General features: G+C 40.0%; 1 protein-coding gene across 1 annotated transcript in view; it reads right to left on the minus strand.

Annotated features, from left to right (window-relative positions):
• Positions 1-6,705: 6,705 nt before the first annotated feature.
• The window catches only part of LOC122883445 (chemokine-like protein TAFA-2), a 73,915-nt gene continuing 63,256 nt past the window's right edge, over positions 6,706-17,364 (minus strand). Inside the window, exons 3-5 of the mRNA XM_044212158.1 lie at positions 14,612-14,761; positions 11,359-11,483; positions 6,706-7,626 (exon numbers count right to left, since the gene is read on the minus strand). Of these exons, the coding sequence (XP_044068093.1) occupies positions 7,615-7,626; positions 11,359-11,483; positions 14,612-14,761 (287 nt within the window). The 3' untranslated portion in view covers positions 6,706-7,614. The remainder of the gene's footprint in view (positions 7,627-11,358; positions 11,484-14,611; positions 14,762-17,364) is intronic.

Below are 17,364 nucleotides of genomic sequence, written 5' to 3' on the forward strand. Positions count from 1 at the left end.
GCTATTAACTGATGAGTGAAATTCATAATACCTTTATTAGTATCAAGCATACATTGCTCACTCATTAAGGAGGATCCAGGACTGCATTTCACATCTGATCCCAAGGTAGGAAAGGTTTAGACATGCCTACCTTAAAGAATAGATGATTAATACCAAGGCTGCACAGAGGCGATGGGTAAATGCAGGTTGTATAGTATAGAACAATTAGTTCACTGTCTGAATCTCATGAGTTTAGATTTTGATACAAGATATTTGTTTAGAATGTGTTCAGTGAGAATCGCTTGAACTCTGCAGCTGGAAGCAAATCAATCTGAATGTCACGCAGTGGATTTTGTGAGCAGCTAGTGTATTTAACTGTGTGAGCAGCTGATTCACCAGCTGCATGGCCTACTTCGCATCTCAAAATTATTAAAAAATAATTTTGGTGGATGATTTGGGAGAAATTTCAGAAACAGTCACCATGCTAACTAATGACATCCCAGTCAGAGATGCATTCTGCAGGTTTAGGTAGGGTTCATATTGATGTCTCTATTATACAGCACAGGTGACAGTTGCTTGTCCATCAGAAGTGCTTCGTGAGCCTTGCCTGACCACAATAAACAAAATGCGGGGGTTGGCTTTGTGAGGCTATGTTTGTGTCTCTGTGGACAGAATGTGTCAGCAGCCAGCTAGTGAGACTAGATGTCATGGAAATTAATACCACAAGACCACACATACAGACTAGCAAACATACACATTATGCAGCAAGTATAGAGAGGTCATCTTATCTATGTGATTCATCAGAACAAACAATGTGTTTCATATTTAGCGCTCATTCAGCGAGCAACTAATAGAGAATAGAAAAGGAAGCACACAACTCCTTTCATGCTTCCCTTGACATGAATGACACAGTCAGGGTTGGGGTTATCTGCCTTTGTGTGTGTGTGTGTGGATATCAGGAAGTGTGTTTGAGGAAACTGACAGGTTGAGACCGCCATGTAAAGAACCCTTTGGGCCTGTGCTGCTTATCTGTCCCACACACACTCCTTTCTCGCATGCTAACCTTGTGCACACAAAGACACACATACCCACACTCAGCTGAATTATATGTCACGGAGATCTGTTGAGTTCATTTGTAACCTGCTCAGATCCGCTCTGTTCTCCAAGTCTCACGACAGAAGCCATATTACTTTTAGGCCATCACTTTGTACTAGCATCACAGGACTCCCCTTCCATTATTTCTGTCTTTCCACTTCCCTCTCTCTTTCCTCGCCATCCTCTCATGTCTTTATCTATGTGTCAGAATCAGAGGAATCAGACAAGAGAAGGGTTATGGCTGTATGCCTGCACACCACACAAAGTGGATGGTGCATTTAATTCAGGAATGACATATTTGTTTTAAGGATACAAGTCATATAAGCTTGTGGGACACCTCTTCATTTTCTGGTTCAGCTAAGATTCAGGCCTTAATGGGGTTCAGTTGTGTACATAGACTATATACATTATTTAAAATGGCTGTTGCTCTAAAAAAACAGATATAAGATTTTTCCAATTCAGTGGTGGTGTCCCACCCCCAAACAGAGATGTGTATGTAAAGGAAAAAATGTGCAGCTGCTAGTCACCATTTCTGTCTTTGACAAGCATAGCATAGAGACTTGTTGTCCCGCCACACTTCTCTTTGGTTTCTCAGTGAGTTCTCCATAGGTTTTATTATTTTCTCAGCAACTTTATAATTTCAAGGTAACAGGTTTGCTTTACACCCTTAGCAGGTACATAGGGCGGGGCGGCTGTGGCCCAGGAGGATCGCTGGGTTGGCGGTTCGATCTCCAGCTCCTCCTGTTCACATGTCGAAATGTCCTTGGGCAAGACATTGAATCAAATAGATCCCAATGGTCAGGCCAACGCCTTGCATGGTAGCTCACTGCTATCCATGGGTGAATGAGAGGCAAAGTGTTAAGCACTTTGGCTAAAAGTGCCATATAAATGCAATGCCATTTAGTTCCATTTGCACTGACAGCTCTTGGTACACTGTGGCCAAACTGTAACCATAATACCGTAACACAAACAAATCTGGTATCAGCCTCTATCCAGCAATCAAAAACAACACCTATGCTCTCTGAAAACATTTAATTTATTATTGGACAGCATTGCGTTTTTAAACTTTGGTTAGCCACATATTTGTCAGTAGTAACCATGAAATAATATCTTTTATAGGCATTTTACTGGAAATTAACAAAATCACCCAGGCATCTTGACTGCTCATGCGCTTACTTAAAAATAACAGAGGCACTCTGTGGCCAATTTAGAAGTGAAAACCAGCATTTAACAAAGCTATTTATGAAATTGCATTTGCAGTCGGCATGTTAACTATGCTCTAATTGAGGTATCAACTTACCCAGGTAATTGTGTCCCAGTTTTCAAAAAAGTCTGGATTACTTGAGTGACTGGGACTCTGTGCATGTAAACCTAACCACTGTCACTGACAATTCAAACTTATTTGTAGAGTAACTATTTATACTTATTTTTATACCATTTCTGCCAAGACTATGTTGCCAAGGTCAGCTATGATAGTTAGCACTGAGCTAAGCAAGCAATGGCTCATTATCAACTCCAATACTTACGTGCATTATTTCTTTCAAAGTTGTCTCAGATATAATGGAAAAGCAGAGAGGAGCATCCTTACAGTTTGAGAAAGACTGCTTGATTCATGTTGCACAAGGGAACAATTAAGACATACAGCTGTTCATTTTCTGATTTGAGTCAACTGGCACTGTGCTGTTCTGTGAACGGCAACACTGTTGGCACATGATGCATCACGCTTGAAATAAATCATTGGGCTTAATATTCATGCTTGTCAACCATGTCAAGTTATCAACATTTTTATTTACTAAATGACATGCCTGTCCTTTTAATTGTCTCCAAATGATGCAGAGTAATTATAGTAATTCTAATTAGTATAACTATAATATATTATCACTAAGTATTAAATAATAACATAGTTATTGTTAATTACAACATAATTTGCCAAGTTTATTTGTCAGTTAGCTTAACAGGTCCACACCAGCAACAGTTCCTAAACCAGCCTCTTAGAAAACAAATAAAAGTCCCCAAAACTCTTTGCAAAGTCCTCAAGCTCCTCTCATGGCAATGAGGTACAAAAGGAGCTATCTGTAAAAAATGTTCCTTTCTCATGTCATACCAGGTAAAATACCAGGACCTAGTTGGGCTTCAGGTTCATCACAATTACATGAATACGATAGGGTGGATGGGATCCACCTTATCTCGAGACTAAAAGAAGAAATGACGTTAGTAGGATGTGCAAATAATAGCCATAATAGAGAATCTTCTAATGGTGAGAAGACCCTAAATGCTGGATGCTGTGCCCACTAAGCAAATGAGTTAAACTAACAACTAGTTAACATAAACCTAGTTAAGACTGAACCAAGGCTGAGCTGAGAAAACTATGGTCATATCCGAATTTTTAACATTAGAAATTAGAAACATTAGAAACTTTTGGTTTACAAGAACTAAAAAAAAAAAGCTATGTATATTGTTCAGTCCGTTTTTGCTTTAACTGGTGAATTCTGGCAGGTTCCTGGAGTTTTCTTTCCATATTCTAACACAAATTGGCATCCACTACAGTACTTGCGATTAGAGATTGAAACCTTGTGATTGTAACAAAATTAAACGATTACTTTATGAGCACAGAAAAGACTACAGCTCCCATGAAAATGAAAGCCTGGCAGCGCAGGTACTTATGTCATCATAACTTGTTTTCTTCCATTTCTACAAAATATACTAACGCTCTCTTCTAAAGTAAATTTTTCCCCAAATTTTTAGCTGTAATCTCTGCTGTCTAAAGGTTTTTACAGTGTTCGCTCCTTTCTGTCCTGCTGTTATTACAGACATGTCTGAACTAACCGCTACCCCTCGACTCGCTCATGGACTCACCTCTTTTGTCGAGCCATGACGTTTAGCCCCCAAAGGTGTAGGGCTTATGGGAAATAGTATTCTTTAAAGACCACTAAAAACAGAAATATTAAATAAACAATGATATTATAGTTTTTCCAAAAAGGACGATGAACGTTGAATGAGGTTTTCTAACTTCTGGAACATATCCTGGAAGTTCTGGTTTCACTTCGCTCTTTATGAAACATACAGGCATGGTTAAGCAGGTTTGTGCATTCAACTCTCGATGTGTTCCTCTAATCACATATCAGCTTCTAGGATAGCCTATTTCATCATTCGGCCGACTGTAGCATCTGCTCTGGCATCTGTTGTTAGCAGCGACCACTTCATCGCCACCGCTAACCAGAGAGCATACTTACTAATCTCAGCATCGTCTGGATATTCAGAGTATAGTCACAAATGACGAGATTTTTGCAGCTGTGTTGATCAGAACTGTCAGACAGACAGGAGAAAGCTGTTAGTGCTACAGCTGATACCTTGCATCAGCACCAGTGTTAAATGTTTTGTGTAACTACGCAAGAGTGAGAGTGGGTTGGTATTAGAGGTGCTGTGGAAGAATTTCAACAAGTCTCACATGGTTGACTCATGATTGGATTCACACGCAGCTTGAGAAACACCTTGCGAGCAGTTAACAAGAATACGTAAAAATATTCATATTCTGATGTCAAAACCCTTTTACACATTTTTCTCTCTCTAATTATAGCAGTCTGTTTCATGCTCAGTTCGTCTTTCTCGCCTCTTGTGTGTGTATGTGTGAGAATCTGTATGTGGGTTTATTCTCTGTAATCTTTTAATGACATGCACTAATGACGCGTTGAGGCCCAGAAAGAGCCCAGGCCATGAAACACACACACACAAACACACAGACACATTATGACTGAGGCTCAGCGGAAGGCCGCAGCCCCTGAGAGGATCCACTGGGAGATTAGCCAAATCAGAAAAGCGTTTTAGAGAAAGGCAGCTTTAATGCAACACAACCCAGATAGTGTGTGTTTGTGTGTGCATGTCATGGAGAGAAGAGATAGATGTCCACAGCTTCAAACCCAACATTTTGTTTGCAGCTTTCTCAGTCTGAGCCCTCTTGTTTACAACAGATGCATCCTGCCACTCAGCATCAACATCTATCACTGGCAGTTGCATGCTTACAGTACAGTACAATACATCTTGCTTGTTTTGATTCAATTTTTCCACAGCAGACTGTACCGTCTATATTTAAACCTACATCAACCTCATCTTACTGTAATACTTAATATGACAGTACTTGGCTCTCATGGGTTGTGACAGAGAAGAATTTCTCAATTAATTGTCAAACTTGATGGCTGACACAGATAGTAGGAATGGGAAATTGAAAAGAATGGGCAGGATATAACCATACACATAACCTGATTGGAGAGCAGATACATACAGTACAGTACATAGTGTACTTCAAGTTGAATAACTCATGTGGGAGTCTTATTCCCCGTCGTACAGATACAAGAAACTTGGTCTTTTTTCTCTCGATCTATATATACAGTGGGTATGCATGCAGAAACCCAGCAATGCTGGATTTTTTAGGCCGATACAATATCAATTTTTAAAAGTTTTTAAAAATCGCTTAAAATATATAGAAGATATATTTTTTCAAAACATTAACAAATAACACAAACACTTTTGATCCCTAAAATTCAAGGGATTATGACCAAGATATGCACTGAGAGGGACATTTTAAGTTTGACAAATAAACTTGTCAGTGCTCTTTGGTGGATAAACTATGCAGGGTTTCCCACAGTGGTTTATAGTGAAAGCGCCCTGCTTTGCCTGAAATAAAAATTGCCAACGCAAGAAGAAACTATTAATTTTTATTATACATTTTTATGAAATATAATTAGGCTTACCACCTCAGCACAATCCGTTTCATAGGGGAAACAGATATTTGATGCCAACACTTTAAATTACCTCAAAATATTATATCTGCCTGATGTATCAATATGACATATCTGAGATAGGCTTGAATCAGTTGATAATATCGGCCATGTAGATGTACCAGTCAGGCTTGAGTATACAAGTGATATAAGTGTATTGTGGAAAGCCTCTAAACTAAAACATAAGATAATTGTTTTAAAAAACACCATTATTTAGACTTTTCTAGAAGAAAACAACAACAGAAACACCCTTACCAGGATGTTTATGTGCCACCTAAAGTCAGGCCACCACAGAACAAGAAATACAGGATTTACAGCAGAACAGCCTTGCCATGTCGAACTAACACGTGTCTAAACAGAAAGTTTGTTTGTGCTGACAGAGTATCAGTACACCTCAGACATTAGACCAGCTTATGTGTATCATGTACCAAATCTTTTCAAGATAACAACGCCATAAAAGGTAAACCAAGATCTGCATTTCACTGTGTGTATTTGAGGCAGAAGCACGAAGAGGGACATGTTATCTTAGCGATGCCAACAGCTGTTTAACCTTAATACATCAGCCCAAAGCTTCAGCTATAACAGTAAAATGTGTGTCGTGATAAACACAGTATCACTGCAGATTCACAATCAATGTTAAAAAACTCACCTGTTGATCAAGGTTCACAGAATTCCAAAAATAGAGCCACAACATCCTTCACTAAATCTGATGCATTCAGATTTCAGATCCTTCACCAAAATGATAAACAATCAGCCCAGTTTGAGTCCTGGCTTAAATGTCTTAAAGACCCTTAATTTCGGTTGAATCTTCACAAAGATTAATTTGTAGGGCTGAAACAAAATGCAGAGATGTATCTTTTCTTTTGAAAGGTTTTATTCATTTCATATAATACTGACACATGTACTCATAGCGGTTAACAGGCATTTAAAAACACAGATATTAAAACCATTAGAGCGTCAATTTATTTTTAGCCCCATTGATTCCATGGACCATTTTTTACACGTTTACATGTTTCAATATACCATAACATCTACTTGGTATTAGTCTAACCTCACCCCTGAAAGGATCTTGTCCTCTGTCAAAAGACCAAAGAAAAAAGAAGACTGGCAAACTGTCTCCCCATTTTAAAAATGGCATGTGGTAAGCCACAAACTCTTCAAGGTAAAATATTCTTATGGAGGTGAAATCTGAAAAAAGAAAAGGTTCGGTTTCAGATCTGAGAAACATTTTGACAGCATCATATGTGTGTCAGATGTGGCACAGTTAAATTGAAATGTGTCATCCAGACTACATGAGACAGCCATTCTGGATCCACTCCCTTTTTTTTTTGTAGTGACATTTGTAATGCAGGATAGCTGTCTAAAATCCAGATCCCCTTTATTCCCAGTATGCATATAGAACACAACTAAGCAATAGAAGAGAGATGAAGAATACAGATTGTTGGAAAGAAAGTTGTTTTTTTGTCATCTAATCCAGTGCTGTTTAGGTCATAGTTCACTTTTTTGAAGTTGTTGTTTGTTGTAGCGGATTGTGGGTGATGCAGTCCTCTGCAGTAAAGGATCAAGGACACTCCATTGTGTTTAAGGTGATGGAAGACAGTGTCACAGTCCTGTCTCTTCAGCCACCATATCCTCATAAAAATTTAACATTACTAGTTCCTCGTAGAAGTCCGTCTGAGTGCGTTTCCTCACCACTGATAGGTCCATTGTGCTGTGTAAGTAACTCCACCACCATTTTCTTTTGGTCCTCTTGAGACGGGCAGGACTATCGGGTCACCTGAAACAGGGAGAAAAGAAGTGGGTCACTGAAAATAGTCCCTAAAAAGTAAGTAAGGATGTTACCTAAAACGATAAAGGTCACAGAACAGAGTGGGAAGCCAGTTGTGGCAGAACATGTCAACTGAAGGTTTTAAATGATGCAGTGCCATGCAGCACAGTCTGCTATTTGGAAATAATGGGAAGTGAGTCTTGTTGGTGGAGCACCGACAACGTGGCAAGCACGGCCCCTGTCTCTTCTGGCAAGAGACTAAACAAGACACAGCTTGAATCATGGCAGTCAGCCCACAATGCCTCACTCTCAGTGCCTGGCCCACTGCCATGTCATTTCTCCTGTTTGTCGAGACGGCTGCTCTAATCACATGGTCCCTTTATTTCGTCTATCTCGTCTATCCATCTTTCCATTTTCTTGCTCATGCACTCTTTTTTTTTTTTTTCATTTATTTCAAGCTATTAGGAGACAATTTCAACCAGCCAACGACCAAAGAGACACATATTGTTGTAGAACTGCCAGTGCTTGGGCATGTAATAGACCAGACTCTCCAAGACTATTCTTCTGTTTTCCTGCATGCCTTTCTCTCTCATTGTGTTTCCCAGTGGCGTCCCCTCTCAGCCCCAACACATGCTGTCCCTCCTGTATTTCCTCTTGAGGGAGTCTGTCTTTTGTCAGACCCAGGTGCCAGCTAACAAAGTGTGAAGGCCAGCCATCACTGAGAGAGCTCAGAGGAGCATTTCCTCCAAGCTGCCAGCTGAAACTGCTCTACTGTATCTGCTCTTGATGGCTCCAGGCCACCCTTCCTGGGCCCGTTCCATTGCCTTCAGGCATCTACTCCTGTGCCTGATCAAAGAGTCTGCAGGCGTTTGTTGTCACGCCAGTTCACTATACATGCACACCGCTGCATCTCTGTGCCTGCTATGCTTTAAGGTGCTTCAAAGTCCCTTTAGGTGTTCATCCCCTTGCCTGTTAAAATATGCCTGTAGGTGGCAATTTCTGTGCCCAATTAAAAAGCGGATTTAGATAGTTAGATCTCAATTCACAAAGAAAACAAGCAGTGCTCAAGTGTCATCTCTATGGGCCTTTTTAGGTCCATGAGTGCCATATTTTTTATTGCTTATTCCACAAGCTTTAACCGTCTACACTAGTGGCTGCTCAGATGGCCACAAGGCAGATGTCCCCTTCACTCCTGAATTATACACACTCTCTATGACTCACTATGAGTCACACAAGAGTAAATTATGGAAAGGTATTATTTAAATTGTTTGATCTCGATTTGTTTTTTCTCACTCTTTAATCATTTAAAAGCTGCATCAGATTACATTACATGGGTCTTGATTCACTGTTTGTATTGTATCTATCAAAGACAAAGGTGCTTTCAGAATATCGTGCCTAAAGAGGTTGATGGTGCTTGCACACTGTTATATTTGTTTAGTGTTGATGTAAACTAGCTATATAGGAAGTGAAACATATAAATGCGCTCCTGACACCTTGTCATTTCTTTGTTAATGTGTGTTTATGACTGCGTGTGCATCTACGCAAATGCACACACACTTGCCTTGCAGTCTATGACAGCTCAGTGGCTTGGCAGCCCGGTCGTGTCTGTCTGCTCATTCATATGATATTATTTGGCATTGATCGAGCTGTCTCCGATCCCCTCCCTCTCTCCTCCCTCTGCCCTCCTCCTCTCCTCCTTTCCTCTGCTTCCAGCCAGGGATGGATGGACGAAAGGAGAGTGCCAAACCCTCTTTTGTGTTCTTGTCTGCTCTGTGTACCAAGGCACAAGCATAAGCTCCTTTTCAGCCACCCAGTTCCAATATTCTTGTTTTCAAGTGTTTTCTTTATTCTTTTCTTTTCTTCTTCTACCTATCACCTCTGCCTTCAGCCTTTCCTCTCCACTTTCCACTTTATTTTTTTCTTTCTCATCCATCTCCCCCCATCTCTTTCTTCCTTTTTGCTACTCTCGATGTCTCTCTCTCTCTCTCTCTCTCTCTCTCTCTCTCTCTCTCTCTCTCTCATCCTCTTTCTCTCTCACTCCATCGTCAATTTCAATTTACGAGTGGGTCTTAATGGGACTATAAGAGAACGTTCGATGCTATTGATCTGGATGCCTGTGCATCTTGACCTCAGCGTATCATACCAGAGGAGAAAAAAAACCACTCTTTTCATCATCAGGCAAACACATCAACTAACACGCTCACATAATGCACACACACACACACACACACACACACACACACACACACTCACACAGATCATTGATCAAAGACCTGAATGCAAGAGACAGCAAATATTTGTGCTCTTTCAAACTACGACAGAGTCAATGATACAGCAATGCTGAAACTGGTTTGCTTTGATCTTGTTCAGGAAATTACAAATGCACACTTTGGGGTTGATACAACTAAATGCATGAGATCAGATATATGAAGCAACTTCCGAACGGCACTCACATATTCAGAAATTGCATCATCTTCATATCTGATCAACCCTCATGTGTGTCTCTCTTCAATTATGCCGTTACATACTCCAAGACCACTCTGTCATTTTCTATTTGTCTCTCTTTGTCTCTTTATCTCTCTGTAATGTGAGCAGTGAATTTGGAAAGTTCAGTTACACCAGAAAACTATTTCAGGCGTGAGAATAAGAGGAGGGGCTGTTAAGAAGGAAAAAATGAAAGAGTGTGACTTGAGGGTGCGAGATCCACTTTGCTAGGTGAGGGGTGAGCAGAGGAAAAAGTAGGGAAGGAATTCTTAATCAGCCCAGCATATAGGAGGCAGTCTGCAAGTGTTTTAGGGAAAGAGAGAGAGAGACATGGGTCTTAAGCTTTTCTTATCCCTCTCTTTTACCCAAGGAGATGCACTCACCCTCCTCTGACCACGCCTTCAATCAATTATTTAGGCAGAAAACAAAGGTCTGCACCCAGCCATGAATAATGGAAGGTGAGAAGGCAGAGAGAAGGATGGAGGTTAGAAACAGAAGCATACAGTGACAAGAGGTTAGTCTCGCACAAATTCCCGCCTATGACAGACAGCTAAGAGTCTGCTCAGGTCAAGCTACTGAAGAGAAGCTAACAGGTGCCTATGGGGGCTGAGCAGAAAGATATATAATGTACATCCACACCTACACACACACACGTAAAGACAAATGGACAGTACATGAAAATTGAGGAAAAATAAGGAAAATAACCCACACATGCACAAAGCGCACATACTGTATTATGGGCGAATCGGAGCATAAAAAACTATCTGAGGACAATTACCACTCTAGTGTATCCGATGTGGTGAGTTGTTTTTGCATCGAGTCAGATGGCATGCCAGTCAGACACAGGGAAGCAGGGCAAGTGGGAGTGAAGGGAATTGGGATGTTCTCTCTCCCTGTGTGTGTGTGTGTGTGTGTGTGTGTGTGTGTGTGTGTGTGTGTGTGTGTTATTTGCCTTGTTCCTGTTGGCCTTGTTTTTCTTCAGAGACTGTTTGATGTTAGATCCAAGACGGGCGGAAGGAGAAAGTAAAGAGAGAGAAATTGGGTGAGAAAAAGAATGATTTGGAGGGAAAAAGAGAAAGAAGTAGGGGATAGAGACAGATAAGACAGAGAGGAGAAAGAGAGAGGACAGAGATATAGCACGATGGAGGTGGAAGTGGGTCACTTGGTGGTGGGTCTGACCATGTGTGTGCATGCATGTATGTGTGAGAGAGAAGGAAATAGAGATATTAAAGAGAGAAAGAATGTGTGCACACCAACCTTTGTGGTCTTGACTTTGTTGCCTGTGCTGCAGCTCCATCCTGTGAGGTCTGGGAGAACCTTGCACTCCTCACCATCCATACATGGCTGCATCTGACACCACCACTTCTGGGCTACAATGGAGGCTGGAGGAAGAGAGAAGAGTGCTCAAGATATGCATGAGTATGTTGTGATTGTTTAGGGTTTAGAATAGATATGTTCACAACACATCAAATCAGATAAAAATGAATTGATAACAAGAGAACTCACAAAAGAGAAAAAGGCTAAGAAAAACGAAACACATGAAGAACAAGAAGATTATTAAATATCACAAAGAACAAAAGAACTCTCACCACAGTAAAAGCTTAATGACTGAATGTGCAAATATATGAAAAATGTTTCCTTATCTGTCACTCTGAAGACTGGGTATTTGCCACAGTCAATTACCAGATAATTGAAAAATACATGTAAGTATTTAAGTAATTGTCACTCCAACTTTGCACATGTATGAGAAATTTTCTAAGGAATTTTTTGTAATCAGATGTTGCAGATGGTAGCCATTTTGAACAGAGAAATCCCAGTATACAAAGCTTAGACACCATTATGTGGTCTGTCATAATTTGTGTCAGCTCAATATTAATGCAATGCCTGCAAGCAATTTAAGAGTTTTAAGGTTAATATACCCTTTCGAAGTGGACAGAGCCATGAGCACTTGCAATGTATCAGTTTATATAAGTGCTATTTTGCAGAAATGATTCCCTATTACTACTAATGATAATAATACATGGTAAATATAATAATAACATAATAAACCAAAAACAAAAGCTAAGAGTAAAATTTGTTGTTGATCTTAGAAAACCAATGGTGCTCACACACACTGTTACTGTATTCGTTCACCTGGTGAGTTACATTTGTCATGGTTTAAGTAATGCAAATGTGAATTCTAAAAATCTATGTAGTTAAAGTTGTACTTCCTTATTTGTTCACTGTATATACCTCAGATTTAGGGTTTTAATGTGAACTCCAAAAGCAAGAAACAACTGAGCCGCAGAGACTCCAGTCTGTGATTTCATCAAGTGCCATTCTTCATAGCTGCAGGGGGTGCTGGATACTGATTTTGTCGACACAGGAACAGTAGCCAGGGGGATTTTCCGGGTATATGGGTACAGTTTCTAGCCTAGAATTGTCAGCACTACTGTGAAACAAAGCTCATTTATGTGTAAAAGCCCAGATAAAACCTTTCATTCATTGTCAACAAATAAGCTCCAGAAAGATAACACTTTCTGCAGATGATAATATTTGCTATAAGGATTCATGTTGGGAGTCCTTTTATGTTCACATAACATTGACTGAAGTGCTCAATATAATAGCAGGAACACCTGAATTCTTCTTCATCTTTTCCCTGTTCTGCCTCTCAGTTAAGAAGCCATTATGTTATATTAGAATTTGTTATATTAAATTTTTATGTGTATCAATAGAATTATTTGCTTGGTTGTGAAGCACATATTACTTTTACTGTTCAGAATAGCTCAGATTTCTGTTTCTTTCACCCGTTTATTTGGGTAATAGTAGGCATTTCATTATTTTTAAATTGCTTGTGTTTGTAATGTAACCTAATGCTGTCCATCATCTTTGTAATTCCTCTGAATTCATCACAAAAATATAATTGACAGAGGCTGTGTTTTGAATTGATCAGGCTCCTGAAGTTACTAGCAAGAAAAGAAGGAGAGAAAAGCAGGGACAGTGGAAGTAAGGCTTTGGTTTGTCTGATTCTGTTCCACACACTTCTATTCAGTGGCTACAAGGATGCCTACAATATTTTGGCTACCAGTACACAAAAATACTGCCAAGGGAGTATTGACATCTATGTCTTTACTGTCAAATCAAAGTTTAGTTCATTAATATATATATTAATATATCAATTATTATATACATTTTCAGAAAAGAGCAGCACACACCAGAGCACACTTTTAAAATTGACAGATTTATGCAGTATAATGTAATGATACATTTCATACAGGAACTCTGGGTCAAATAACACTTAGCTAAGTTTCTGAGTGCCACATTTTTGAGGATTACTGCGTCAGGACCAGCCAGAGAGTATCAATTGCATTTCAGTCAGAGACACTTATGTGAGGAAATTGACCATTTTTCCCTGAAATGCTGCTGACTGGGTATTGTTGACCTCAGTTCCTATGTCAGTGTCATCCTCCTGAATTTGGTAATTTCAACAACACTGTGTGAGCGCAGGTCTCTGTAAATATAACAGCTCAGTATGGCTTCAGTAACCGGGAGAAGTTAAGGGGCCAATCTACTCAATTAGAACTGCTTGTTGGATGGTCCCCCACACCTTTCCCATGTCAGCTTGGAGGTGGGGGGGAATGTAACTTTCCGAAACCGACATTCACACCCACACTTTGTGCCATGGTTGGCCAGCTGTGTGGAAGTGAGAAAGGAACTAGGGTTTGAACCTCTCGCTCTATCTCCGTTTTTTCGTTCTTCATGTAACTATGTCTTTCACTTTTTATGTAAGCAACCGAGTTCAACACTATTAAAGTCTTCCAGGATAGACTGTCTGAAAATGTGTGGCGTCATCCCCATATATCAACAATATCGCGCACCCCCCTACTCGTCTTGTCCCAGTGTCGTCTGCTCCTCTCAGTAACTTTACTATCAGCGCACACATGGTCTACATAAATTAATGTTGAGGTGTATGATACCATCGGCATATTTTATGATACCGCTGCACATTTTGAAGACTGCTAATGCAGTGTTAATGTCAGGCAGCATTGTTAACTGCAGTCCAACATTTATTTAAGTGTTAATGTTGTAGACAGCTTGGAGCAGGTATGTATGTGATTGGAGAATGTACCAAGCCAACAGGAGAGGGGTAGGTCACCGACTCACACAGGCACTAAGGAACAGAGCGCAGAGAAAGAGAGAGTTACTTGGAAAGATTTTTTTGACCCTTTTTTTTTTAATTTGGGTCGCATCTGTGGTTATGTATCAATGTAACCAAATCACTCACTCTTGTACTGGTTTTACAATACATAATGGTTAATCTTTAGACCCTTAGTAGACACCAGTCAGCTAATGCAAGCACAACTTTAGTGCTCTGCCTGAACTAACTCCATACTATATTATTAAAAAGTATGATAAGCATGAAAACCATAAACGGCATTTTGACACACTTCTAAAACCAGGTGTGGTTCTGACAGTAGGAGCTTGGAGATACATACAAAATGTGCACAAACACACAAACAATGGTACATACCATCAACACAGGAGGGCATGGCCCGGGTGGTGCCAGCAACCTGTCCAGGGAAGCAGGAACATTTGACAGTCTGAGATCTCTCCTCAATCTTGTTCTTGTTGCAGCAGCGATGGGCAGCGATCACCTCACAAGTCCCTGCCTTCACATGCACTGTGAAAGAGAGGGGCCAGACACACACAGTGTTCAGTATACCAGACAGAGAGAAAGACATTTTGTTATCACATTAGCATGGTTCCAGACCAATAAATCGCTGCCCGAGTCTCAAATTTTTTTCAGCGTTTCAAATTGGTCTGGTGTTATACTGTTGAAAAAATAACCGCCTCATCCAGAAAAACAGCAACTGAAAAATTGCCAGAAAAATGGCGTCAAGCATAGGTCGATCAATGCAGCTATACAAGTTGTTGTAATTGAACCTACAGAAATAATAATAATAATAACACTTAAATGACAGATGTGTCAGTCACTGTCAAAACGCTAGGACAAAATAACCACCCATTTGCCAAACAAAAACTGGCAACATGAATGATGATTGAGACTCTTATCAGATAGCCATAAGCCATAAAAGAGCAGTTTATAATCAGAACTATCAGATTAAGCATTTTATGAATTCTGATTCTTTATTTATGCACTGATGTGTGCACAAACAAAGCCATGCACACATGTAAAAATACATATTGGGCTTACAGAAGCTCACACATAGAGACTCACAAATATAGCAAATCTGGAAGTCCCAGTTTTTACTGCATGGCTGCTGAGCCACAACTGCTCTTTCACTAAGAGGATCTATATAGACAATGCATGTTACGTTTCTTGTAGCCCTTCTGCAATACACAGGGAATAAAATGATAACTCAGTAATTTAAAGAGAGAAAAACAACCAATGTTTTTATTAGAATATTGATCATATGATATAGCAAGTGAGTGTTAGCTACAATGCTAATAAAGGGTAGATGTGGGAAGCGCCTTCACTTCTTATATAGCTACCACTTTGGGTGCACATTTATATACACACACTTCAATCAGACAGCCATGTGGTTAATTAACAACAAGTCCACCCAGAGCACAGAAGTCCCTTGAGTCAGCTAAGTGAGAGGAAACAAAGAAATCACTCTCCATTTGAAGATTTGTGATGTCAACACATGGTCCTTTCATACCAGCCTTTCATCAAATACATGAAAATGTCAAGGACAAACAATAAGCCTTGTCAGGAGCACTGTGTGCAAGAATATAGTGTGTGTGTGTGTGTGTGTGTGGTACACACCTATTTGTGACTATATACATGTTGTACCTACAATGTATACTGTTCATGTTGTCAGGTATGCTTGTCTGTGCATGTCGTGTGTGTTTGTGAGCGTACATGTGCATATACGTATAGTCTTGTGAAAGTCAAAGTCTGTGTGTTTTGGCTTTTCACACAGTTGTTGGAAATTACTGCTATTTCCATTACAAAAGAGTCCGCCCACAATACAACAAAGGGTGCACACTGCGTGGCAATGAAAACTAAAGCAGCAAACAATGACTCTGCTCTGTCTAAAGAGTATTTAAAAGTGAGGCAAGCTGAACTGAAAGAACCAGTATGAATATGTTAAACAGTTAACAGAGATTTGAAAAGTTCTTAATTTGCTCCGTTAATGAGAAAAAGACAAAGCAGCAATCCTGCAAAGCCCAGTCCAATTAATATCTCAGTGAAAAGCACTTTCTAATATCGCACCCACTGCGTGTTTGTCTCTCATCATTTTTTCATGTCCTCAGATTTCCCTTTTTGCTCCACTAGCAATGGGGCCAAAGGATAGTTGATGTTGGTTGATTGATCTGTCCATCAATCCAACACTTTTGTCCACAGAAAGATGTTTCATCAACTACAGGACAGATTGCCACAAAATTTGATGGCGATATATTTATGGCCTCCAGAGAATGATTCAGAGTGATTTTGGTGATCCCCTGACCTTTGGTTTATCATCACCATCAGGCAGAGAGTTCCATTTGTATACATGTAATCAGAGCTTTCCTCTGACACCACAGCCTCAGGTCAAATGGTGAATTATTCATAGTACTATATTTCCCGGCTGGAATGCAATTAGTGAAATTAGTTGTGGACATTAATGCTTCCCAGAAGACCATCCTTTTTTACCTTGGTGACCCCTCCACCTTTTCTCTATTCCCACACACAGGACACACTTCTATGATTCCCACAAGACCTCTGTCCATTTTGGTTATTACATGACTTTTACTCAAACGCCAACTTTGAGTCAAATTATCAAGTTTGTACACAAGACAATTAATGGCCAGAATGCCATGAACTGTTACTTCAATTTTTGCCACTCTTAAACCAAAATGTCTAGAGTATACCACTTTGACATTTTTATCTCCTTTTATGGTAAGGCCGGAACTTGGAAGAATATCCGAATAAACAGTATAGAATTAGTTCCATCCACCACTTTCATACCCTGGGCTGAAATGAACATTGCATCATCTAGAGATTGCTAGTGGGCTTTAGTGTTTTAGTTTTGTTTGATACAAATATCTCACATTTTGCCTTTTGTCCTTTCTCTTTATGCACCACCCTAATTGACTTGCTTTTTCTTTTTTTTCTTATAGGCTTGACAACCCTGTCAACCACCTCTCAGGAATATCAACACACACAGAGTAAACACCTTAACCCAACCCCCCACAGGCACACACACACACACACACACACACACACACACACACACACACACACACACACTGGCCCATTTTTAGTCTCAGCACCTG

Source organism: Siniperca chuatsi, linkage group LG10 (assembly GCF_020085105.1).
Source record: "Siniperca chuatsi isolate FFG_IHB_CAS linkage group LG10, ASM2008510v1, whole genome shotgun sequence".
Lineage (NCBI taxonomy): Eukaryota > Metazoa > Chordata > Actinopteri > Centrarchiformes > Sinipercidae > Siniperca > Siniperca chuatsi.